The sequence below is a fragment of the Rattus rattus genome, chromosome 14 (assembly GCF_011064425.1).
Source record: "Rattus rattus isolate New Zealand chromosome 14, Rrattus_CSIRO_v1, whole genome shotgun sequence".
Classification (NCBI taxonomy): domain Eukaryota; kingdom Metazoa; phylum Chordata; class Mammalia; order Rodentia; family Muridae; genus Rattus; species Rattus rattus.
This window is the reverse complement of record NC_046167.1, coordinates 9,420,987-9,447,824: the sequence shown is the minus strand read 5'-3', so window position 1 is coordinate 9,447,824 and position 26,838 is coordinate 9,420,987. Positions and strand designations below refer to the sequence as shown.

Sequence of the window (26,838 nt, the reverse complement as noted above, 5' to 3'; positions counted from 1 at the left end):
CCAATAATCTTTCCTCCATCTCTTCTTCAGGGTCTCCCAAGCTCTGGAGGAAGGCTCTCTGAAGACAACTGGGCTAGACAACCATCTTTGAGTATAGCAGAATATCATTAGGAATCATTTCATTATTTCATTGACTTTGGGGGACAGTTGTGTTTGGTTCTACCCTAGATTTCTTGGTTGCTTCTGGTTCCTGGCCATCTAGACAGTGTTGGACATGGTCTCCCTCTCATGGCTCATGCCTCATGTTAGAGTAGTAGTTGGCCACTCCCACAAGTTCTTCACCATCTTTATCTGAAGACATCTTGCAGGCAGAATATCTGCACACGTCTTGCAGATAGTCAAAGATTTTTGTGGTTTGCTTGGTGTCCCAATCCCACTACTGGAAGGTTTGACTGGTTACTAGTTCAAGCTCCACATCCTCCATTCCTAGATGTCCACATTAGGACCGTCCTCATAAGTCCCAGGAAGTTTCCACTGTACTAGGTTTCTATTACCCCACAAATGCCCCCCTCTCCAAAATTCTCTCCCCATACTCTCTCCCTCAGTGTCCCTGTCACTCTCCTGATCCCTCCTGTTCCTACTCCTACACACCCCTAGTACACCCACACAATCCATACAAGTTTCTCCTTTCCAGGGGGATCTAGGCATCTCTTCTAGAGCCCTCCTTATTACTTAGCCTCTCTAAGTCTTTGAATTATAGTATGATCATCCTTTACATAACAGCTAATATTTACTTATAAGAGAGTCCATAGCATGGTCTGGGTTACTTCATTCAGGATGATTTTTTTTTCTAGCTCCATCCATTTGCCTGAAAATTTCATAATGTCACTTTTTTTGTTTGTTTGTTTTTTTGTAAACTGATGAGTATTACTCCATTGTGTACATGTACCACATTTTATTTATCCATTTTTTCAGTTGAAGGACATCTAAGTTGTCTCCAGTTTCTGGCAACTATGAATAAAGCTACTATGAACATAGTCAAACAAATGTTTCTGTGGTAGGCTGGAGCATCTTTTGAGTATATGCCCAAGAGTTTTTTGTCTGGTTCTTGAGGTAGATCAATTCCCAATTTTCTGAGGAACATCCACGGAGGAGTTACACTTCCTTGCCACTATGAGCCAATGCATCTGATTTTAATCTTACCCATCCTGACAGGTATAAGAAGGAATCTCAGAGTAGTTTTGATTTGCATTTCCCTGATGGCTAAAGATGCTGAAAAATTTGTAAGTGTTTCTTGGCCATTTAAGATTCCTCTATTGAGAATTATCTGTTTAGATCTGAACTTCATTTTAATTAGATTATTTGGTTTGTTGATTCTCATTTTCTTGAGTTCTTTGTATATTTTGAGTATTAGTCCTCGATCAGATGTGGAGTCGCTAAAAATCTTTTCCCATTCTGTAGGCTGCCATCTGCCATGTTTTCCTATCAACAGTGTCCTTTGCCTTATAGGAGCTTTTCAGTTCCATGTGGCCCCATTTATTTATTGTTATCTTAGTACCTACACTATCAGTGTTCGCTTTAAGAACACTGTGCCAATGGTTCAAGGTTATTCCCTACTTTCTGTTTTATCAGGTTCATGTGTCTGGTATTATATTGAGGTCTTTGATCCACTTGGACTTGAATTTTGTGCAGATGATAAGTATGGAATAATTTACATTCTTCTACGTGCAAACATCCAGTTAGAGAAGGATCATTTGTTGAATATGCTTTCTGTTTTCCAGTGTGTATTTCTACCTTCTTTATAAAAAAAATCAGATGTTCATAGACGTGTGAACTTATGTCTGGCTTCTCGATTCAATTCAATTGACCAATGTGTCTGGTTTTATGCCAATACTATGTGTTTTTTTATTGCTATGCCTCTGTTAGAGCTCGAAATCAGAGATGGTGATATCTCCAGAAGTTCTTTTATTGTTCGGGTTTGTTTTAGCTATCTATTTTTACTGGTAATGCTGGTCTTGTTTCTACATATGAAATTGAGTATTATGTTTCAAGATCTCTAAAGAATTATGTTGGAATTTTGGTGGGGATTGCATTGAATCTTTAGATTGCTTCTAGTAGATGGCCAGTTTTACCTCATTAATCCTATCTATCCATGAGCATGGGATCTTCCCATCTTCTGACATCTTCAATTTCTTCAAATACTTCAAGTTTTTGTCATCAGGTCTTTCACTTGCTTGGTTAGATATTTTATATTGTTTGTGACTATTGTGAAGGGTGTTGTTTCCTTAATTTCTTCCTAGAGAACTATTTTTTCTTTTAGTTAATCTTGTATCCAGCCACTTCACTGAAGGTGTTTATGTAGGAATTCCCTGATAGAATTTTTGGGATTGTTTATTTACATTATCACATCATTTGCAATCAACAATACTTTGACTTCTTCCTTTCTCATTTGCATCCCCTTGATCTCCATTGGTTGTCTTTATTGCTCTAGCTAGAACTTCAAGTACTGTATTGATTAGATATGAAGAGAAATTTTTATTTTATGTGTATGGTATTTTGTGTGTATGGGTATTTGTATTTTTAAACCTGGATTCAGTAGTTTCCTTCCCTCACACTTTTATTTATTCTTCTCTCATATAACACATCACAAACACAACCTCTCCACCCATCACTATTCCTAGTACCTCCCCCAACTTTTCCTCCCCCCCCAGATCTACTCCTCTGTTCCCTCCAGAAAAGAGCAGGTCTCCCAGGGAAATCAACTGAACAAGGCATAACAAGATACAGTAAGGCTAACTCTCATAACAAAGCTGAATGAGGCAACCCAGTAGGAGAAAATGGGTCCTAAGAGCAGGCAAAAGAGTCATAGGCTCCCCAGCTTCCACTGTTGGGAGTCTCACAGAATCCCCAAGCTAAACAACTGTAACATATATCCTGTGGACAGGCTTGTCTTGTTCCTCATTTTAGTGAAATTTGAATTTCTCTCCAATTATGTTGAATTTGCCTATAGGCTTGCTGTAAATTGCCTTTTTATGTTTAGGCATTTCTCTTATATCCCTAATCTCTCCAAGACTTATATCATGAAAGGGTACAGGATTTTGTTAAAGGCTTTTTTGAATCAAGTGAGAAGATCAAATAGTTTTTTTTTTCCTTTTCAGTTTGTTTATATGATGAACTACATTGACTGTTTCTCATGTGCTGAACTATCCATGCATCTCTGGCATAAAGCTTACTTAATCATGGTGGATGATCTTTTTGATGTGTTCTTGGATTCATTTTGGGAATATTTATATTGAATATTGTGCTTCTATGTTCATAATGGAAATTGGTCTATAATTCTCTTTCTCTGTTGAATATTTGTGTGGTTTGGGTATCAGGGTGCTGTGGCCTCATAAAATAAATTAAAAAAAATAAAAAAAAATAAAATTAGTTCCTTCTGTTTCTATTTTGTGGAGTAATTTGAGGAGTATTGGCATTAAGTCTTCTTTGAATGTGTGGTAGAATTCTTTGCTAATACAATCTAGCCCTGAGTATTTTTTTTTTTTTTTTGCTTTGGAGATTTTATGGACTATTTCTGTTTCTTTCAAGGCTACAGGTCTATTTAAGTTGTTTATCTGAATTTAACTTTGGTAAGTGGTATCTATGAAGAAAATTATTCATTTCTTTAAGATTTTACAATTTTGTGCAGCATAGGTTTTGAGATGATTCTTTGGATTTCTTTCATGTCTGTTCTTATGTCTCCCCAATTTTGTTAATTTGGATATTCTTTATTCATCTTTTAGTTAGTTTGAATAAAGTTTTATACATCCTGTTGGTTTTTTCAAAGAACCACCTCTTTGTTCCACTGATTCTTTATATTCTCTTTGTTTCTAGCTTACTGATTTCAGCCCTCCGTTTGAGTATTTCCTGCCGTCTACTCCCCTTTGAAGAGCTTGCTTTTTTTGGTTCTATAGCTCTCAGGTGCGCTGTTAAGTTGTGAGAACGAGATCTTGCCTATTTCTTCATGAAGGGACTTAGTGTTGTGAACTTTCCTCTTATCATTGCTTTTATTGTGTCCCCTAAGTTTGGGTATGTTGTACATTTATTTTCATCAAATCTGAGCAAGTCTTTCATTTCTTTATTTCTGTCTTGACTCAGTAAAGAGTTTTTCAGTTTCCATGAGTTTGTTAGACTTTCTGTTGTTGTTGTTGATGATGATGCAGGTGTTTATTTCATTCTTCTTGTATCTGTTTAGACTTGCAGTCAGTTTTAGAGAGAGCTCCATGAAGTGCGGAGAAGGCATATTCATTTATGTTTGGGTAAAGTGCTCTGTAAGTATGTTAGATGCATTGGTTTATAGTCTAGCTCCAGTATTTCTCTATTTTAGTTTTTGTCTGGATGACCTGTCCATAAGTGAGAGTGAGTGTTGATGTCTCCCACTCTGTGGGTTTGATGTATGATTTAAATTTTAATAGTTTTCCTTTTACAAATGTGGGTGCCCTTGCATTTGAGGCAAGTTAAGAACTGAAATGTCATTTTGGTGGATTTTTCCTTTGATGAGTGTTAGGTACCTTTTCACTTTCCTTGAAAAATTTTGGATTAAAGTCTATTTTGTTAGATTCTAGAATGGCTACAACAATTTGCTTCTTACATTTATTTACTTGGAAAATCTTTTTCCAACCCTTCACTCTGAGGTAATATCATCTTTTGATGTTAAGATGTGCTTCTTATATGTAGCACAAGGATGAATCCTGTCTTTGCATCAATTCTGTTATTCTGTGTCTTTTTATTGTAGAACTGAAACCATTGATATTGAGAAGTATCAATGACTGATGACTGTTAATTCCTGCTATTTTGTTGTTGTTGTTGTTGGTGGTGGTGGTGGTGGTGGTGGTTTGTCTCTGTGTGTTTCTCTTCATTTGGTTTTGTTGGTTTGAAAGTATTTAATTCTTGTGTTTTCATGGATGTAGTTAACCACCTTTTCTTTCTAGTATTGTCTGTATAGCTGTTTTGTAGATAGATATTTTCTAAATTTGATTTTATCATGAAATATTGTTTTTTCCATCTATCGTGATTGAAAGTTTTGCTGGGTATAGTACTCTGGGCTGGCATCTGTAGGCTTTCTAGTGTTTGTAGGACACTTGTCCATGCCTTTCTCACCTTGAAAGACTCCATTGAGAATTTAGGTATAATTTTAATAGGTTTATCTTTATATGTTACTTGCTATTTTCCCCTTGCAACTTTTAATATTCTTTCTTTGGTATGAATGTTTAGTGTTTTGATTATTATTCGATGAGGGTACCTTCTCTTCTGGTCCATTTATTTGGTGTTTTGTATACTTCTTTTACCTTTATAGGTATCTCCTTCTTTAGATTGGAAACTTTTCTTCTATGATTTTGTTGAAGATATTTTTCTGTGCCTTTGATTTAGGATTCTTCTTCTATTCCTATTATTTTTATATTTGGTCTTTTCATAGTGTTCCAGACTTCCTGGATGTTTTGTGTCAGGAATTGTTTAGTTTTAACATCTTCTTTGATTAGTATATCTATATTTTCTATGCCTGAGATTCTCTTTTCCATCTCTTGTATTCTATTGGTAATGTTTGTATCTGTGGTTCCTGTTCACTTACCTAAATTTTCCATTTCTAGATTTCCCTCAGTTTGTGTTTTCTTTATTTCCTCTATTTTTGTTTTCAGGTCTTCAACATTTTCATTCATTTCCTTCAACTCTGTGTGTTTCTTTGTTCTTTCTTGGCATTCTTTAAGGGATTTATTCATTTCTTCCAATTTTTTGTTTGTCTTTTTCTTGATTTCTTTTAAGTGATTTATTCACTTCATTAAGGACCTCTACCGTCTTCCTAAAGTTCATTTTAAGGTCTTTCTCTTGTGCTTCAGCTGTGTTGGAATTGTCAGGGCTTAGTTATTGTATTCTTAAGCTGGTGTTTTGGCAACTGGGTTAGGGGTGATTGTAGGTATACATGCGGATTTCTAGGCTTTGCTTTGTTGGATGGGTATTTTTTTCCTTGTTTGCTGTTTTCTCTCCAGTCTCTGTATGGTCTGCTATTAAGAAGAGTTTTTTTTCCTGCCCATCTTGGCACCTGTAGAAAGTAGGGGGTGTCCGAGGGGGAATTGGGGAGAGTGTTGTGGCAGTGCTGAGAGGGTAGAGAGGGTCTGCAGGTAGGCATCTACCTGGAGTTCTGATCGGTGTGGCTTCTAGTGCGGCAGGAAGTCTCCCTCAGTCTCCATAGAATATGGGGGTTCACAGGTGTGCAGCTTACCTAGTCTTCTGGCAAGTGTGGCTTATGCCTGTCCAGGGGTATTTCTCAGTTATGTGAGAACTGAGAAAGCAGGTTAGGTCTTTCAGGTGGCTGCCCTGCCTTCCATTAGTTTATTTTTATCCTGATTTAATATAATTTATACCAGTTTAAACCACTTCTCTATTCAGTTGAAACCTTAAGCTCTTGATAGTATCACTTTGAATTGAGAGCCTGACTTGATTCTGTTTCGTCTACAAGTCAGCTGAAGACAACTTCCTTACTTCCTGTCAAGTCACATAAGATGTCTTAGCCTAAATGATCTTACTGGAAATTCTTCAGGTTCACAATAATCTACCAACGCACTCTAATGATTTAAGAAAAATAAGGACTTGCATAAATAGCTATAACTTTAGCTATTTGACTTCTTCCCAGTTCCCAATTTCTCAATAATACAATCCTCTTCTAACTAAACATTTACATATGAGCCATTCACTGCCTGGAAGGATTGTCCCCCCAAACTGACATCAGGGATTCTAATTATCATATCCCTGGCATTTAAGACTGTCTACCCGCTACACTCATATACCTTTCCCAACTATCTCAGTATGCAAAATCTTCATTTAGTTGATGCTGTTTGCAAACAATTATAGAGAGACCTTTCACCACACTAGGCACTGCAATTCTTCCTCAAAGATTGTGGTCTACTGTAGAAATTATGCAACTCTGCATGGAAAATACTGATGTCATATTGACAGTAAGGGAGAGTACATGTGTTTTTGTGTGTGTTATGTACATATGTATGTGTGCATGTATGAAGCCTGGAGTCGATGCTGTCCAATGTTATTTTATTTTTTTGATGGAGTCTTTCTCATTGAACCCGAATCTAGCTATTTTGGCTAGAAGGGCCCTGTTTCTGCTGAGGCTGTAGGAACACACTGCTGCCTGGCTTCTCATGTGGCTCCTCAATTGCACAGCCAACATTTGACTACTTGCTCCCTCACTGATAACTCTAAAAATTATTCATTATGCCCCACCCTGTCTCACTCCATCAGCCCACCACGGTGCCTTGAATGAAGTAGGTTTTCAAGCTTGGGTATGTGTGGCCACAGGTTTCAGGTAGAGAAAAGCTCACAGTGTAGACTTAATTTGAGCTGAGCTTGAAAAGAAGAGGGTAGAAGTTATCTCCACAGGTGAGGACAGATAATGAGCTGACTGGGGAAGAAGTAGATATGTTTTAAGAAGTGGTGGAAGACCAATGTGTTTCCAAAGGAGCCAGCAGAAAGAAAAGAGCTGTGTAGCATCACAGCCATTGGGAATATGGGATTTGCAGTCAGAACACCCTGGATTAGAGATCAGCTTTTACATCCCAGTGGAGGGCCTGGAGCGAATGAATTAAAGCATCCTCACCAGCTTCAACAACAGTTAGAGGCTTTTGTGGGTGGGGTCTGGGTGATTGAAACACCACATTCACTGAAGCACTCAGCATTCCAACTTAGAAGATAGTACAAGAGTGTTCTTGTTTGGGGAGTTAACGGATTCAAGGGAGACTTTAAGCAGGAAACATTGATTTAATGACTTAGGGAAAAGAGAATCTTGCAGGTTTTTTAGCAGAGAGTCATTTCCCAAGTAAATTATATGACCTCTCCACCCACCAAGCTTCCTCCATGAGTAATCTCAGGGCCAGACTTGCTGCACAAACAAGAAGTTTTAACCCATTGGGGTTGAGCTTGGTCTTCTTGTCCTGGGTTCACCTCTTGGGAGAACCTTTTCATTGCACTTTCAATAACCATGACTGTTGAAGTCACAGGGCTTGTGCTTTTGTAATAGTCACATGCTACTATACCACAGGTCTTCTTTCCCTCTGTGCTGTGTGTATTCAGTGACATCCAGTTAGTTTAACTGTAAGTGGATATTCAAAGACACTGCTAATATTCTAGCTGAAATCCTTATCTTCTAGAGTTATGCTGCAATGTTTGAAAATTGCCAGAACAAACTGTATGAATTTGGTAACATAACAAAACTTATCATGTCAAAATCTTAGACACTTAGGAGTCTGAAGTGGGAGAATGTGCTCTGTGCTCACCAGGAAGTATGCAGTGGTGGCCAGCCATCTTTCCATTTTCTTGAGTTCCATGATCACATGACATTCTTCCTGGTATTGCTCTCCAGATATTCCCTTTGTGCACGTCTGCTTCCAAAGCCTTCCTATAACATTGACTTAAAAGTCTTCCCTAATATACTATTTTAACTTAATTACTTTAGTAAAACATTATTTTCAAATAGCTTCTATTCTGAGGGACTAGAAATAGGGACTCAACCATAACTGGGGTACAGACTTACCCCATAGCATAGTACCCTTAGCAGACTTACCCTACAGCATAGCACCCTTTGCAGACTTACCCTACAGCATAGCACCCTTAGCAGACTTACCCTACAGCACACCACCCTTAGCAGACTTACCCTACAGCATACCACCCTTACTTACCCTACAGCACACCACCCTAGCACAGACTTACCCTACAGCACACCACCCTTAGCAGACTTACCCTACAGCACACCACCCTTAGCAGACTTACCCTACAGCATACCACCCTTAGCAGACTTACCCTACAGCACAGCACCCTTAGCACACTTACCCTACAGCACACTACCCTTAGCACACTTACCCTACAGCACACCACCCTTAGCAGACTTACCCTACAGCACAGCACCCTTAGCAGACTTACCCTACAGCACAGCACCCTTAGCAGACTTACCCTACAGCACACCACCCTTAGCAGACTTACCCTACAGCACACCACCCTTAGCAGACTTACCCTACAGCACACCACCCTTAGCAGACTTACCCTACAGCACAGCACCCTTAGCACACTTACCCTACAGCACACCACCCTTAGCACACTTACCCTACAGCATAGCACCCTTAGCAGACTTACACTACAGCATAGCACCCTTAGCACACTTACCCTACAGCACACCACCCTTAGCAGACTTACCCTACAGCATAGTGCCCTTAGCAGACTTACCATACAGCACAGCACCCTTAGAACCCTCAAACTTCACATTTTTTTTCCTTGAGGAAGTAAATTCCTCCTCCTCTCTCAGAGAGTCTTATTCAGTTCAGTTCTGTGTTCAGAGCTCATCTAAACATCCCGATGTACCCCAAATCTCCATTTTATGAGCAAGACTTGGGGAAGGACTTGTCCTGGGTCAAAATTCCTCTCTATCAGTGAAACCAGACAAAAAGTAGATTGCAGGACCGAAAGAGATGGACTAAGAATGCTCACTGCTCTTGCGGAAAATACAAGTTCGATTTTGATCATCTAGATGTAGGTGATCTGTTGGCCTCTTCTGGCTGTTTTAGACATTTGCAAACCTGTGCATGCGTGTGTGTGCACGCATAAAAAATTACAGGTTTTCAAAAAAGTACGTTGCCTCAAAAATACAATGGTGGGACAAAACAAGCATCACCATTCTTTGAGAGATAAACAGTAAACAGGAAAGGGAAAGCCAGGGCTTCCAAGAATGATCCAACTGAGGACGGAAAATTCCATTCAGGGTTAAGGCTTGAGGATGATTTTCTGTGGCTGGATGCTCTGTTCTCTCTAACCCACCTTCCAGGCTCCCGGGGATGCTGGCTTATGGTTGATACCCTCTGCTCTCTGATTTCATAGAGGAAACCTCCGTTTGTTCAGCGTCTGAACCAGTTAGAGCCAATCTTCCCTATTTCAGAATAACGTGTTTGTAGCCAAATAGTTCTATCAGCTCATTTCCTCCCGAGAGTCCCAGAAGCCCAACAGCCTTCCTTCATCTCAGCCCTTGTCTCTCATCTTCCGCCTAGGGCGTTCTGCTGATGTGGTTGAATTCACAAGCCTCGATCTCCATCTTCCCTTCTGAACATATTTTTGCCACCCCTCCCCCTCTCAATATGGATGGGGTAGGAGCTTTCTAAACTTGCAAGTTCTGGTTTCTTGCCTGTCACACACTTTAAAAAACGTATTGCTCTTCAGTTATTTTTTTACCGCCAATAATGAGGAGAAAACAGGCCTCGGCACTACTGTCCATGATTCATTGCTTGGAAGTCGTGGTTTGGATCTGGAAGGTTCCCACAGGCTTGCGTTTTTAGCACTTGAAACCGTCAGCCAAAATAAGCTTTCCTGCCCCTACCTGGTTTCTGTCTGGTGATTTGCCACAGTGAAGAAAAAGTAACAGAGAGGTAAATTCTGTTGTCCTTGCAACAATGTGTCTGTTCTTTCCCCTCTTACAAGAGGTACCTCCTTCCTCCCAGGTCCCAGTAAAACCCTCCTGGTTTCTATCTTACACACCAGAAGTACCTTGCCCGTCAAACCTCTAGCCCGTTTCTGTTCACAAAAGCACGTCTTTTTTTTTTTTTTTTTCTGAGACAATAGACATTTTCTCTGAACCCTGCCCAGAATCTCCTGTACCATCTACGTTTCCAGCAACCTCTCCAAGGTGTTCTAGGCTTTTCTGCTGCACATCTCAAAGTTTCCCATCACTCACTTCCGGCAGCATCTGTCTTACTCAGTGGCTTACTTTCTAGACATGTTAGAACAAAGCGCCCTCAGCCACATGCTCTGTAGACAGCCTAAGTTTATTCTCCACTGGGTTAGAGTCTGGAAGCCTGAGACAAAGGATCAGTGGACTGAAGCTGAGGGGTATGAGTGACCTCTATTCCGGACCTCTATCCCAGCCTCTGCTGGGTTCAGATGATTTGTAGCACTCCTTGGCTAATAAGTGAAATAATACGAAATTTCTGCTTTTACTGCCACACGGCATTCTCCCAATGTTTCCATCTTTTTTCACGCCAGTCTGTATTATAAAAATATCGGTCATATCGAGTTAGGACCCATCTTAATGATTTCATTTTAATTGGATCATTCTGTATGAGAATCCCATTTCCAAATTAGGCTGTGTTCCAAGGTACTGGGGCGTTGTGACTTCAGCATGTCTTTTCGGTAAGCACATCAGTTCATTCATGTCTCTTACTAATAAATTATAAGCAGGACTTAATAGTAATTGAAGATTTCTAACACCCAATAAAGAAAACATAAGTAAGGGGTTAGTACTTATGTATTAACTATTCCATTAGCCTGCAGCAAATATTTTTCAATTCTATACCAACTAATGGAATAGTTAATAAATATATATCTTGTAATTGAAAACTAGCATGTTACATAATATGAATGTTGGCAACAATCTATAGCACTGTGATCAGGACCTATATAACTTATTATGTGATCTACTCGTGTCACACAATAGATGTATCAGATTCTTTAAAATCTGGTATTCAATAGTAACTACATTGTTATGCATGACTACAATTTTTATCAAGCTTTATACATTCCACAACTGGGGAGGTACACAGGTAGATGAATTGTTGCGTTTAAAATTCCCAAAGGACTTGAATTCATTGTACATAATTCTGTAAGAAGATCGGAGAATTGGAGAATTACTTTAAAAGAGTTATAGATGATTTCATTTTCACTTGTTATGAAAGTCTGGCTTTTATTTTTAGTCAATTATAGATTTTATCCTGAGAAGTTATTCCAGAGTCACTAGATTCCCAACTGACTTTTATACATGAAAAGATTCAAAAAGCAGTATTCTAGACTCTGGAAACAAAGAATACGCCAAGAATAAGTTAGGTTTGTGAGATGAAGAAGAGGAGGATGAGTCACAAAGCCAGAAGAAAAGCAGCAGGATCTCAAGTCACCAGAAGGCCAAGTGTACAAATCAGGCAGAGAAGAAAAGTGGGGAAGGCACCTAGGTGGGGCAGGAGATGACAGTGTGGAGACAGGTTCCACCAAAGCCGATGTGACAGAGAGGCACTAGCAAGAGGAACAGGAAGTATGAGGCTAAGGTGAGGCTGAGGAGAAGCCACTGTGGAGAGCAGAACCAGAGAACTGGAATGGTTGGAGTTAAGTGTGTGTGTGTGTGTGTGTGTGTGTGTGTGTGTGTGTGTGTGTCTGCGTGTGTGTGTGTGTGTGTGTGTGTGTGTGTGTGTGTGTGTAGGGTAGATCATTTTAAATGAGGAAAAACAGGAGAAAGGATTTCTCAAAGAAAGCGTGGGCTGGGGTGGGAAGGATGAGTTGTATTTCAAATGCATTGCATATCCACCAGAGATGTCTGTGGTTGCAGTAAAATATACTTAAGATAAAATTTATGACTCTAACCATTTTGTGTACTGCTCCAAGGTATTAAATGCATTTATGTTGCCGGGCAACTATCACTGTCAACCATCTGTCTATGAACTCTTCTCATCTCTCAAGACCGAATCTTTGTGCCGTCGCAAACAAATTCCCCATCCCTTGCGCCCAACCTCCTATTTTTGGAGATATGGTGATAAAATGTGTTTTACATTTTAAAACGTGACTCCAGGGGAGGTGGCAAGATGGGTAAGAGTGTCAGCATGAGAAACTTAAAGTGTCAATCCCCAGCCCTCAGGTAAAAATCTTGGCATGGGTGGATGTGTGGACTATAACTCTAGCATTGTGGGGGCAGAGAAATCACTGGGCATAAAGTCCAGTTGACATGGCGAGCTTCAGGATCAGCAAGGGACCCTATCCCAAGGTATAAGGCAGAGTCAAGAGAGAAGGCATTAGATGGTTTCAAGAACGGGATCTCTAACAGGAAACCCGTTGGGAAAAATTACAAATGGGAACTGACTGTGGACGAGTTGTAGTTCGAGCAGAGGGTGGGCTGGACTGGGATTTTGCAGGAAGTCGAGAGAAAGAGGTGGTGGGTTATGGTGAGTGTGGGGGAGGGGTGGTGGTTTACAGTGAGTGTGGGTGGTGTGTTGCAGTGAGTGTGGTGGAGGGGTGGTGTGTTGCAGAGAGTGTGGGGGAGGGGTGGTGGGTTACAGTGAGTATGGGTGGTGTGTTGTAGTGAGTGTGGGGGAGGGGTGGGGGAGGGGTGGTGGGTTACAGTGAGTGTGGGGGAGAACTGTCATTCTTTTTATATATATCTAGTTTGTACTGCCTCTTAAACTTTCAGGTAGATATGGCTGTTAGGTGACTAAGTCTAGAGCTGAGGGGAAATTAGGGTTCGGTAATTGAGGGAGATTATTTAGAGGAGGAACAATCCTCTGGACAGTCCCCTCTTACAGAAGTCGGGTTATGAGGATGGGGACCCCAGGGTAGCAAGCTTAGCTACCGTCCCGTACCCGTGGTCTGTTAGGACGCTGCAGGAATGTAGCTCTGATCTGAGACACAGAGCAAAGCAACCAACTCCTTCTTTATATTTCATTTTATTAAAGGGACAAAATAAGTAGTTCTGATATGCCTCTCTTAAATCCCCCGGTACCCAGTGTTAGCTGGTGGGAGTGGGTACGGCTTACAGAGGGGCTTCGTCTCCTCTGTTGATGACGTCTGTGTCTAACATGGGTCTGGGATAAGAGGCATTCACCAGTAAGGAGGGGGTACTAATACTCTGAAACTATTCAATACTTCTTATACTGAGCAGCACTTTATAGGAATGCAATTAAGGGAAGGAAGGAGAGATACATATTTTATTTTAACAACAACAACAACAAAACGCTTTGTGAAGCAGGTGACATGGCTCAGTGGGTGAAGTGCTTATCCATCCCACAAGCAAGGAGACTTGAACTCCAGAACACTCCTCATAAAGGGCCAGACTTCATGTTTTTATGGGAAGTTAGGAGGCAGGGACCAGAGACTCCAGAAACTCGTGGGTTAGTCCCAGCACACTCAGAGGTAAGATAATGAGACACCAAACCACAGACAAGGTTCAGGTGAGGATAATCCACAAGTTACCCTCTGACCTCTATACGCTTGCTTCACCGTCGCTCTGTACCTGCACTCACACATACTCCGTCTTCTGTCTTAATTCAGGAAAGCAAGCATCCCTTTGATTTTCCTTGTCATAAAATACAGCGTGATATTTATTTCATATCTTAATTATTAGCTTACCAATTATTTGGGTTATTTGGGAAACCTCTCAACTGTTTGTTAGAGAAAGGAATTCTGTTTTATTTTTTTTCCTGCATATTGTTACTTTTTGCCATGCTCAAACATTTGGGAAATGGAAATAGGGAAGCAGTGAACTTCTTAGAAAAAGCTATAGATGAATGAAAGCGGAACTACAAAATTAGCAAAATGTAACAGGAACTGTTGACGGGCCGTGATATTGCTGTTGCTTATATTTTTTTTTTTTCTCCTTTGCTAGGCGACCTGTTCTGGTGATGTGTGTCGTGCTCACGACTCTTCCCAGCTTCAGCTTCTCCATCGCAGTGACCGAGGTATGCAATTTTGATTTCTTCCGCTGCAGGAGTATGAGATCTTAAAACGGCATGGTTTTGAATTGCAAGAGAGTAGCATACCCAAGTCATCTTCTGTGGTTTACTTTACTCCAATCTGTTTCCAAAATAATATATGTGAACACACACACACACACACACACACACACACACACCGCACACACACCTTATTGTAAGATAATTGTTACTTCCATGGTTTAAGGGATAGTCTGGCATTCAGCTTTTAAAACACATTACTTCTGTGCTCGTGTATGTGATACAAGAGTATATTGCGAAGTCAGAAGGAGTAAAGGAGGGCAGTTGATCTACATTCTTACCCACTTACCTATGCTAAGCCACCCATTGATAAATACTTCCACATGTTAACTGTGTTGTTGGCCTTTTGTTCTGATGAAATATGAGTTCAAAAGGTTTCCAGCAGACAACCAGACCATAGGTCAAGACTAATAGTCAAGGTCCACAGGTCGAAAGACCCTTACTTTCCGTAGAAGTCAGGAAAGGCCTTACCAATGATGTCATTAGCTTGCAAGATACTGGGATAGAGAACACCAACACTTGTGGGGAGGGGCGGGGAGGCGGTCCCAAGAGTTCTCATTTCAGTTCATAAAGTCATACTGGGATGTCGTAGCTTTTTCTTTATTATTTCCTAAGACGTCTCACTCATTGTATAAATGTCCCCTCACATAATGTTCTTGTTTTATTAAATTCACATCAAGAGAAACCCCACTTGAAGCACAACTGTGTAGTATCAATAGAGTGCCACAAAACTGATCCCTATGCAAACAAACTCAGGTCACGAAATGCTGCCTGAACTGCTCCACGCCGACTGGCTCGGCCAGCCAGACCTCCCTTTCCTTCCTCCCTTCACCAGGACATTTACCACAGAGTCATTTACCTGCTTTTGAATTTTCTGCCAGGGGAAGTCAAATTACGACTACACTTACTGATTCCATAATGGTATATGCCTCCTATTTTATTCAAAAGTATGATGTGAGGCTCATTCACGTGTCTATTAGTTCACTTATTTCCACTGCTACAGATACAAGGGTCTCATCTCGAAGCTATTGTAGTTCATTTGGTTTTTGAGCCTTGGTGGGCGCTAAGCGTATACCTTATCTCTGAGCTACACCAGCCCAGCCCGATGGTGCAGCTAATGTTTTAGTTGAACAGTTCCGTTTGGCTGTTGTTGCTGCTGCATTGACGAGGATGGAACCTGGGGCCTTGCACACCTGAGGCGAGGGCTCTGTTACTCAGCCATCTCCTCAGCCCAGTCAGTTCTGTTCTTGAAGACACATTCAGTTGTTGCCATTTCAGGCTCACGTTGCTGGGAACTAGGTCAAACATTTTTACAGATGCGCCATGCAACAGTTGATTTAACACGCAGGAGAAGAGTAGATGGGTTATGTATTATACGATATCCGACTAGTTGATCATGTCAAGCGAGTATCAAGGGAGACCTTGCTGATGTCCGAGTGCTGACTCCAGGAGCAGAGAATGGATGATCCCTAGGCTTCCCGTTCTTCACCACACCCTGCCTTTAGTCTTTAGCTCTTTCGAGGGACATAGTTTTGAAACCCGTTGAACTTTGGGATTTTATTTCTTTCAAGTTAGCAAGGTTACACATCTTTTCATGCTTGCTCATTCACCTCTGCCTGTCTTTTAAAATTGATTCACAGAGTGAGCAGGTTATATTTATGTATTTAGAAAACACACACACACACGCACACACCACACACACACATACACACCCCAATAATTAAAAAGAGACCATTTGACAGAGAAGGTAGAGGGTAGGTAATGTGGAAGACTTATGAGGGAGGAGAGGGAAGATGAAATGATGTAATTATATTATAATCTCAAAAATAAAAGAATTATTTAAAATTCGTACGAAAGTGCTGTTTCCATGTTCAAATTACAACCCTTTATGATGTATCTACTGTAAATATGTTCATCGTGGGACTTGCCTTCACAGTTTTACTGGTGTCTTCTGACAAAAAGGCTTTGTTTTGTTTTACTTGAATAGTAAAACATCATCTCATCTCATCTTCCGGAAAATGTGTTTTTCTCCTCCTCCTCTTCCTCCTCCTCTTCTTCCTCTTCCTTCTCCTCTTCTTTTGCTTCTTCTGTCTTTGGACCCACAGTCCAGCCTTAATGAAATGTTATGTGGTGTAGGGATGGGATGGGATGGGTCAAGTTTTGTTTTGTTTTTGTTTTTGTTTTCCCAAGGAGCTGAGTACCATTTTGTGAAGCCCAGTCCTTTGTCCCTTGTCTGTTTCCGTAGAGTCCTCTTTTAGCCAGGTGCTCATGGGAGTCACCTGTCCTTTAAGCTGTGTGTTCATGTGAGTGACCTGTCCCCATACTTCCTGTTTTATCACTTTGCCTGTCTGTCTTGTGCTCATTCACACCACACAGCTTATTCTTGTGGCTTTATCTTATAAATGCATTCTATAGACGCAGAATATCAAATTGCTCTAGCCTCTCTTCTACAATGTTTTGCCCTTTTATTTCCATACTCGTTTTAGAATGAGCATTATAATTGACATGCTGACTGAAGTTTTATCTTTTAAAACAGTTTTTATTTTTATGTTTTTGTTGTCATTAATAATTAAAAAAGAATAAATCCCTTTGGGAGCATTTGTTTCATATATAGTGATATAGTCTATGAGAATGATGTTTAATTTTTCATTCTTAAATACTATTTATTACTTTCTCTTGATTTATTAGGAGTTCTAAGATACCCAGGACAAGCTGGTTAGAACTGGTCATGAGAACATCTTTGTCTTGTCTTTGAGAGGAAGCTTCCAATATTCCACCATGAATATGATGCATGCCGTATTTTGTTTGGTCTGTTCTTTATAGAAACCATAAGCAGATGAAGAAGAAAGCTAGGCTGAGCTTACCTGGGACTGTCAGAGCTCTGCTTAGCGTGGAAATTGGAAGGAATGACACATTTCACTTTTACTGTACACACACACACACACACACACACACACACACACACACACAGACTCGCACTGATACATACTTACGCACATAAACATACAATGATACATATATTCAGATACACACACATATACAGATATACACATAGATATATACAGACATGGACACACATACACACAGAGATGAGCAACACACACAGATATACAGACACAGATACATACTGACATAGACACAGACAGACAGACAGACACAGACACACAGAGAGACAGACAGACAGACACACACAAACACCAGAAATGAAGATCAAATTAAATCCAGGGCCTCATATCAGCCAGGCAAATGCTCTACCAATGAACTACATACGCAGCCTTTTATTATTATATTTTTGGCATTCATTTAGGGGGCTCTATTTTAAATAAAACCTTGTGTTAATCTTCATTACATATTTAGAAATGGTTCAAAGACTTGTGGTTGAAACCTGAGAAACTAAAACCAGGGCTTTGAAATTTTCAGTGAACATATTTATGCTAAGTTTAGCACTGTCTGCAAATTATTGATGGAGTTTAGAATGAACAAAGCAAACTGATCAAATGTGCTTCTGTGGCTTTCTGGAAACAGGTTCAAAAGAGCACCAACGGCTCGGCTACTTTGCTGTCCGATTCCTTACCCGATCTGCCAGTATCTCTGGTTCTGTTGTCCCTGATCGTGGTTGACATCATTGAAAAACTCAGGATATATCCTCTCAGAGGGAGTCAAGTGGGTAAGTGTTCTTTCAAGTATCAATACTAAATTTTTTATTTAGCTTTTATCTTTTCTGGTATTCTGTTGCTTAATAAAAAGTATGACAGTGTTTCTTTTTTATTAATTATTTTATTTACTTACATTTCAAATGTTGTCCCTCTTTCCGGTCTTCCTTATGCAAATTCCCACTCCCTTTCCCTCCCCCTTTGCCTCTAAGAGGGTGCTCCTCCACCCAGCCACTCCTTCCTTACTCCTCTAGCATCCCCCGTTGCGGGGGCCTCCACAGGACTAAGTGCCTCTCCTACCATTGATACCAGATAAGGCCACCCTCTGTTACATATGTAGCTGGAGCCATGGACCCATCCATGTATACGCTTTAGTTGATGGTTTAGCCCCTTAGAGCCCTAAGGGGTTTGCTTAGTTGATATTGGGTTTTGTTTTTTTTTCCTATAAGGTTGCAAATCCCTTCAGCTGCTTCAGTCATTTTCTTAACTCTTCTACGGGGGTCCCCGGGCTCAGTCCGATGGTTGGCTGTGGATATTTGCATCTGTCTTAGTCAGGTGCTGGCAGAGCTTCTCAGAGGACAAATATTCTAGGATGCTATCTGCAAGAACTTCTTGGCATCAGCAAGTGTCAGGGTCTGGTGTCTGCGGATGGGTTGGGTCCCAAGATGGGGTGGTCTCTGGATGGCCTTTCCTTCAGACTCTGCTCCCTTTTTTATGGGGGGGTTCCCTATGTTTCTTTTAGACAGGAAGAATTCTGAGTTGAAATTTTTGAGATGGTGGGTATCGTCATCCCTACACTGGGGGCCATGTCTGTCTACTGGAGATGGTCCCTTCAAGTTCTATCTCCCTGCTGTTGGGTATTTCAGCTAAGGTCATCTCCGTTCAGTCCTAGGAACAGTGGTGGATGGGAACGGGAACCTCTAGAAAGTCCCAGATGCCAGGGATGCAAGACATAGTGTTTTTTAATCGCTGAGAAGCTTAATACCTAGACATAAATATTTTAAAACATACTTTGATACCAGTCGTTATTATTTATATTTTGGTAATACCTATTTAAACATACCTAATACTAATTACTTACTTTAATATTTAATACCAATAAAGCTTAATGTATATTCTAGCAAGAAAACATTATTGACATGTTATTTTTGAAATGTTCTTAAATTCTTAAATTTAGAAGAATTAAATGGTTTGGGACCCTGTTTGGTGGCACATAGCTGTGTTCTTGCTGAGACGGGAGGACCAGGAATTGAAAGCCAACCTGAATTACATAGCCAGACTCTGTCTCAAAAAACAAACAATGAAAGGAACAAAACATCATTTCCTTTGAAGACCTTTGGTACAAGAATCAGTGTAACAACTGCACATCCTACTTATGACTTAGAGAATTGCATACTTTAAACTATGAATTATTAAAAAAGCCAAAATTCACATTAGTAAAGAAGAGACAAACCACTTTCCTAGAAAGTTGATATTAAGTATAAGCTGACCTCTAAAATGTATATCATGAGTTGAGTACTTTCTTTGTTCAGACATAAATTCTTTCCAGTTCCGTTTAGTTCCCTGTGCTAATTTTGATTGACATGCTGTATTGTAAGAATACAATTGTGTTGGGTGTGTACTTGAAATATGCAACTATTGGGAGATCACTCCCGACAGGTGGATGGAGAAGGTTTCAGAGTGGCAAGGGTAACAGACAGAGACAGTCAGCCATGGGCCACACAACACCCTTGTGCAGTCATCATTGCTCTAGAGATGGAAGGAAGTCTGTCCCGTAGGCCACCAGGAAAGACAGGTGACAATTCAATGACAGTCCAAGGACCACCCCCTGAGGGAAAAATCTCCCCCAACTCCATCTTCTCTTGAATGCCAAGCCTCTCTATTTTAACTATGTGGGACTCTATACCTTTCTCTCTGTTTCTAGGCCGCCTGGAAACTGCTTTTAAATTGTTCTGTTCTTGATGACTGCCGTTTTACATGTCCATGTAAATTTTTTGTCCAAATGATAGTTCTGTATTTAGAAAAAATGCACATATTTATGCATAAAGTACATTATGTATTTCTATATGAATTATATACAAATAATTTATATATAAATAATACATACTTTTTATATTGTGTGATTATATAATAAATATATAATATAGTTATATATTATATAATATATAACATCATATATCAATATTTTATATATTATACATCATTATATCATATGTTATATATTAACTATGTTAATATGATTATATATAATACAATATTATATTACTGATATATAAATTTAATATAATATATACAATATTATTATTAATATACTTAAGGTATAATATATAGCAGCATGCAACATATAACACATAACAGTATACAACATAATATATTAATATATTACATATAATATAGTACAAATTGTATAAAATAATATGTAATATATAATACATTATTATATAATATACATTATATAATATAGAATATATTTTATATTATGTTATATAACATGTAATATGCAATATATTTTATTATACTATATAATTATATTAATATTATTATATTCATTGGTATATTATAAGAATATTATATTTTTAATATATAAGAATATACAATATTACATCATAAAAATAGTTAATGACAGTTAATTGTCTATAGTGATGATTGGATACTAAATAAAGACTTCAAAGCAGCCAGTCTTGGAAGAGGATTAGAAAAGAGTGAAGCCTTGCTGCTTCTTAGTTGAGACATCCCCCCCAGTCCCTTCTGCCCTAACAGAGGGTGGGTGGGTTAACTGACACAGACTACAATGTGTGTCACATACTGCAATAACTCTTCCAGTCAATAACAAAATTACACTTTAAAAGCTAGAACTGGCCCAAAATACCTTTGTAAATATTAATGTTACAAATACTCGGTTTTTATGTAAATCTTGAACTCAGATCTCTACCCTCATTTTAGCATGCCCAATTATGTGTCTTTTGAGTCTACCGTATCTTCACATTTGTCCTCTAGAACTTGCCGATTAAACACTTTGGTTTTACAAATCGTTTTTAAAGACAGTCTAGCTGTGTAGTCCAGGCTGATCTTTAGCTCAGAGAATCCTCTTGTCTCTACTATCTGAGAGCTTGAGTTACAGTTGGGGACCAGTGGGGACGGAGGTGTACAATGATAGGACAGCATGGCTTCTGAGTGCAGGGTCTCATGTACAGTGAACCTACGTGGGAACAGCCTGCTGGTACATGGATCTCTGTGGTATGGTAATTTCTCAGATATTGTAGTATCTACAGTCGACTTTTCATTTCTTCCTGAGGCTGGCCCGCTGAGTCTCCTATAAATGAGTAGACTTCTCCACGTGTTGCTATTGCTCCCACTTTAAGAGACTCCTCAGGCTGACTTTTGTGCTCTTACTTGTGGCTCCAGAGAGTTGAACGTCCACCACTTTCTGCTTTCAACTGCCATTTTGTTCTTGCTCCCATTTCAAAAACCTAACTGGTGTGTTCCTGTTTGTTGGTTCAGACTGTCCCAAAATTCCCACTTTAACCATAGTTGTCTTTGGTGTGTGGTTGCCCACCGTGCTCAGCTCCAAACAGTTAGCCCTGTCCTTAGTGCCTGGGCTTCAGGGACTTCAAGAAATGTCCATTATCCTCCAGTAGACAACATAGTGTCCCCTCCTACCAATAGACCTGGAGCTGAGTCTAGTAGAGTTAGAGTCCTTTCCAGACAATCTTCCCTAGATGACTCATAGGCTCTCTTTATAATAGATATCCCATTGGCTGAATCCCAGTGATGTCCACAATCGACTCCTCCCACTGCCTCTGTCAGGATTTCTAAACCACCCAGAAACAGGAGACACGCGAATTATCATAAGAATAAACATAAGAATATCAGTGGCTCGGTGGGAGTTCTCAGTCCTAGCAGCAGAACTCAGTGAAGTAGTGTTTGTAGCCCAGGTTGGACCCAATGTTACAAATGTTAAGAGTCTATTAATAAAAGTTCTGTAGGGTCTCTGTGCAAAATAGTATATTCAGCTTCAGGTTGAATAACAGAAATGCTCATATTATCTTAGGTGTTAGAGGTCAGCAGAGACTAAAGGAGAGGCCTGAGTTTTGCAAGGCTTTGTAGGTGAACATGGAGAGGAAACATTCTCCATTGAGCAAACTTGGACTGCAAGGAAGTCAAGTGTGTATGTAACCTGTGGGTGTGTTCCAGAAGTGGAAGTAGCTTGGTTGGGTGTCACACCATCAGTCAACAAACCTAGCTGGGACAGAAATTGCCTCCTTAAAACCATCTATGCCTGGTTTGTCAATGTGTCACTTTGAAAACTTGCAAAACAGCTTCGTGAGTTTCAGTGCAAACTCGGAGGGAGAGGACTTGGAGAAGGAAGTGAAGGAGGCTTAATTAGATCAAAGGTCGCAGTCCCTTATTCCAAAGGACAATATGGGCTTTTGTTCAGATGTTTCCTATGAAGTTCTGTCTGGAGACAACAGCAGGGTTTTTCTCCAGATGCTTGAGGACCACTAATCCAGAAGCTCATTTAGAACTGTCGACTGCCTCCTCTCAGCCAGTGCCGTAACCAAAGTAGCTGAGGCTCTCTATAGACCTGGCTCTCTGGGAAGCGTGGCTCTATAGGCAGAAGGGCCATCTGAAGGCAGAAGAAACCCCACACAAAGCCTCATCATAGCTCCTGCTGCTCAGAACCAACCCAGCCCTGTTTTGCAAGTTTTCAAAGTGACACATTGACAAACCAGCCCATCCTGATGCTACGCAGAGGGTTGGCCTGCAATCTTCTTGTAATCCACACAACTTTTTCATTGCTCTATTTTGAACCCTTTCATTTTTGAATGTTTAATTTTTACAGAACAATAATATTCATTTAAAGACATTATAAAACAGAGGTGTTAAAAAAGGGAAAAAAATTGTAGCCTGGTCTACAGAGCTAGTTCCAGGACAGCCAGGGCTACATAAAAAAAAATCCTGTCTCAAGAAAAACAAAAAACAAACAAAAAATAAACAAAATTAGGAAAAAACCAACTATAATTCCATAAGCTAGAAATGTATAATTGATGGGACCTTGTTACATACTCAGTTAAAAGAAGTTACTTTGTGATTTTTCCCCTACAGTGTATACTGGACTTGTTATTTTATCTACTACACCACCATTTTTATTGATCAAATGCTATCCCAATATATTAATGACTCACGATACATTTAACCTATTTCTGGCACCTAGATTTGTGTGATTTATTATTTAAATTTTTTCTATTATTGTTGTTGGATAGGACAGGGGTATGAGAAGAGCAAGTCAAGAAATTCCTTGAATCAGGAAGGAGAGACACATTAAGGGCGGAGTACGCATATTATACAGAGCAGGTAGTCTCTTTTAAAGTGACTCTGCCACTGTCTGTGGGAATTAGAAGCTACTCAGTGAGGTGAATGGCTGAGGAGCTGAGAATGGAAAGAGTTAACTACCTCTGGACTGTGGTCAGGAGATAACAAGAGGATGAGTGCAGAGTGTCCTCAGAAGACCCAGAGCGTCTGCTCATGCCCAGACTCCTTGGCAACCATGTTGCCACCCAGGCTCCTTGGCAACCACGTTGCCAGAAGACAGTGACTACTACTGGCTGGATACTCGCACGGAACTAGAGAAGGGAATGGGAAGCCGGTGTGGTGTGTGGCAATAGCGGCTGGACTGCATTAGAGCCTCCAGCATAGACGAGGGCTTGCTGGAGATGAGGTCAGCGGGCTATTTGAGTGGAAAACCTCAGCACTCTGTGGAGCAGAGATGCCAGGTATGATGTTGGCAGCGTGAGGTTTTCAGATAAATCTGCTCACAAGGGCCCTGGTCCAACTCCTGTGGTGTCGTCTCTTTAGCTCTCAGTCCTGGACCAAGCACTGCAGGGACCTCAGTAACTCGGGTGAATATTTCTTTGCTTGCTTTCTTTTCTTTTAATCAGTCTTTTGAAATTATGTTTCTAAGAATGTGTTCTTTCACTCACTACACCCTGACAGCAGTTCCCGCTCCTTCTGCTCCTCCCAGTCCCATCCTGTCCCTCCACCTCCCCTTACGTAACTCATAGTCCTAGGCCGGGCATTGAAGAGACCCTGGGGCCACAGGTGAGTGTTTCTTTAGGACAAATGCTCCCGTGTCAATTTCTCACTTGAGGTCCACATAAATTTGTAAGGCTTTTCATATATGTAGCCAAGGATTGGCATCATTCCAAATGCTCTAACTCACTTCCTAAGCACGCACGCGCGCACACGCACGCACTCACACACTACACACATGCACATGTATACCCCCACACCACACACACACTACAATACATGCCCCATGCACATGTATACCCCCCCATACCACACACACACACACACTACGATATATACCACACACACATATATAACCTCCACACACACACACACTACAATACATACCACACACACATATATACCCCCCACACCACACTCACACACACACACACACTACAATACATGCCACACGCACATGTATACCCCCACACCACACACACACACACACAAATACACACATTGCACAAACATACCACACACAGATACACATACTACACACACACACACATGCACACACACTACAATACATACCCCACACACATATATACCCCGCACACCACACACACAAATACACACATTGCACACACATACCACACATAGACACACATACTATACACACACACAAACATGCACACTCCCTACCACACACACATACAAATGCATGCACACACACCCCACACACAAGCACACATTACATACACACCACACACAGACACGCTATATATACATTACACACACACATACATGTACACTCCCACACACACACACATTACACACACATGCCATATGCATACACACATGTACACCTCCCCATACCACACATACATACAAATGAATTTACACACACACCACACAAACACATTATTAAAGCACAACACACAGACACATACTACACACACACCACACACACACACACACACACACACATGTACACCCCCTACCACATACACATACACTCCACACCACAAACACATACAAATCCATGCAGATCACGCACACACATGCGCGTGCACACACACACAGACACACACACACACACACACACACTCCTTCTCAACCATGACTTTTATTCTAATTTATTTTTTACCGATTTCAGAGGCAAAAAAGTATCACATGGCTGTCAGACCTTACATTTGCAAACATATTGGTTGTGTTTGAAATGGTCGCATTTCATTGGTAACTTTCAGTTTTTTAATAATGGCATATCACCGTCTTTGAGGTTTTGTGTCCTGGGTGGCTATGAATCTCATGAAGGTCAGGGAGGCTAAGCTCTGCCGGCCATAGCTGCAGCATCAATGTTGCCATTTCTTTGCCTCTCAGTTTGCTATGATGCTTTAGAGAGAAAGAGTTTAACTTTTTCATACTTCAAGCTACCACTTTATCCTTATGGGTTTGGCCTTTTACATTATGCTTAAAAGTCTTCTTTTTCTGTAAATAAAAAAAATTCTTTTCTTAAATAAAATCTGATAAAAAAAGTTGAAGCTGGGGTGGGGGGAAGGTACAGTGGCCACCCCTGCAATCCTAGCACTCTACAGGCTCAGGCAAGAGAGTCCTGGGTTCTGTGCCAGTCTGGGCTACATGGTAAGACCCTGTTTCAAAGCCAAACCAAACTGAGCCAAACAAGCAAAAAATTGAATTCTGAATAGTATAAAAGCTTGCTAGTTCATAAATGATTAATAAATTAAGATAATAACACTAATTTACTTGACTCAGTAGAAGTTTTTGATTTATACCTCTCTTGTATTTCTATTCTTCTCTAATGGCTTATGGCATTTAAAAAGCACTTACAGGAATCGGGGAGATAGCCCAGTAGGTAAGAATGTTTGCTGCTTAAGCATGCGGATATGAGTTCAAATCCCCAGCACCCACACAAAGAGCTGGTCACGTGCGTTCAACCTCAATGCTGGGGCTTGGGAAGGCTCCTCATGCATGTCTAACTACAGTGCTGTATGTACCATGGGAGGCTTACTGGCTGCCAGCCTAGCTCCAGGTCCAGTGAGAAACTCTAGCTGGGAGCACTTAGGCAGAGTGTACAAGATCCTCAACCTCCTCCTCTGTTTTCTGAGTGCATGTGCTCAGAGCATGCATTCACACACACGTGTACATATCACACACACAGTGAAAAATTAAAGTCGATCGCTTAGTGGTGTCTATTAAAGATTTAAGAGCCAAGTACAGCCCTAAACTAGATTCTAAATGTGTCTTGTCCTAAACATGACTGAACTAGAACTTCTAGGTCTAGACTCAGACACATATTGGTTGTTAACCGGAAAACCTCACTGGATGAACCTTAGTTTGAGTCTTGAGTGAAGAGCAGTGGTTCTTACGGCTGTATACTAGAATCAAAGAATGGGTCCTGTGTTTTTGGAAATGCAGGCTACATCCAAGATAGCTAATGTGTATTTTGAGCAGTAGGGCCCTCACACTTGTGGTTTTAATAGAGATTATGAATTATTTTATTATTTAACATTCACATGCAGCACCAATAATTTTAAGAGATCCCTACATTTTGATTGTGAGAACAAGGAGAGGAAATAGAGAGAAATAGATTGGAGATAACTGACAACTTACGATGTTCACAACCTCATCCTGAAATGGGATGTACA

General features: G+C 40.3%; 1 protein-coding gene across 1 annotated transcript in view; it reads left to right on the top strand.

Annotated features, from left to right (window-relative positions):
- Window positions 1-26,838, top strand: part of Tmem236 (transmembrane protein 236) — a 49,211-nt gene that overhangs the window by 6,381 nt on the left and 15,992 nt on the right. The window contains exons 2-3 of the mRNA XM_032885058.1: window positions 14,381-14,453; window positions 18,033-18,174. Of these exons, the coding sequence (XP_032740949.1) occupies window positions 14,381-14,453; window positions 18,033-18,174 (215 nt within the window). The remainder of the gene's footprint in view (window positions 1-14,380; window positions 14,454-18,032; window positions 18,175-26,838) is intronic.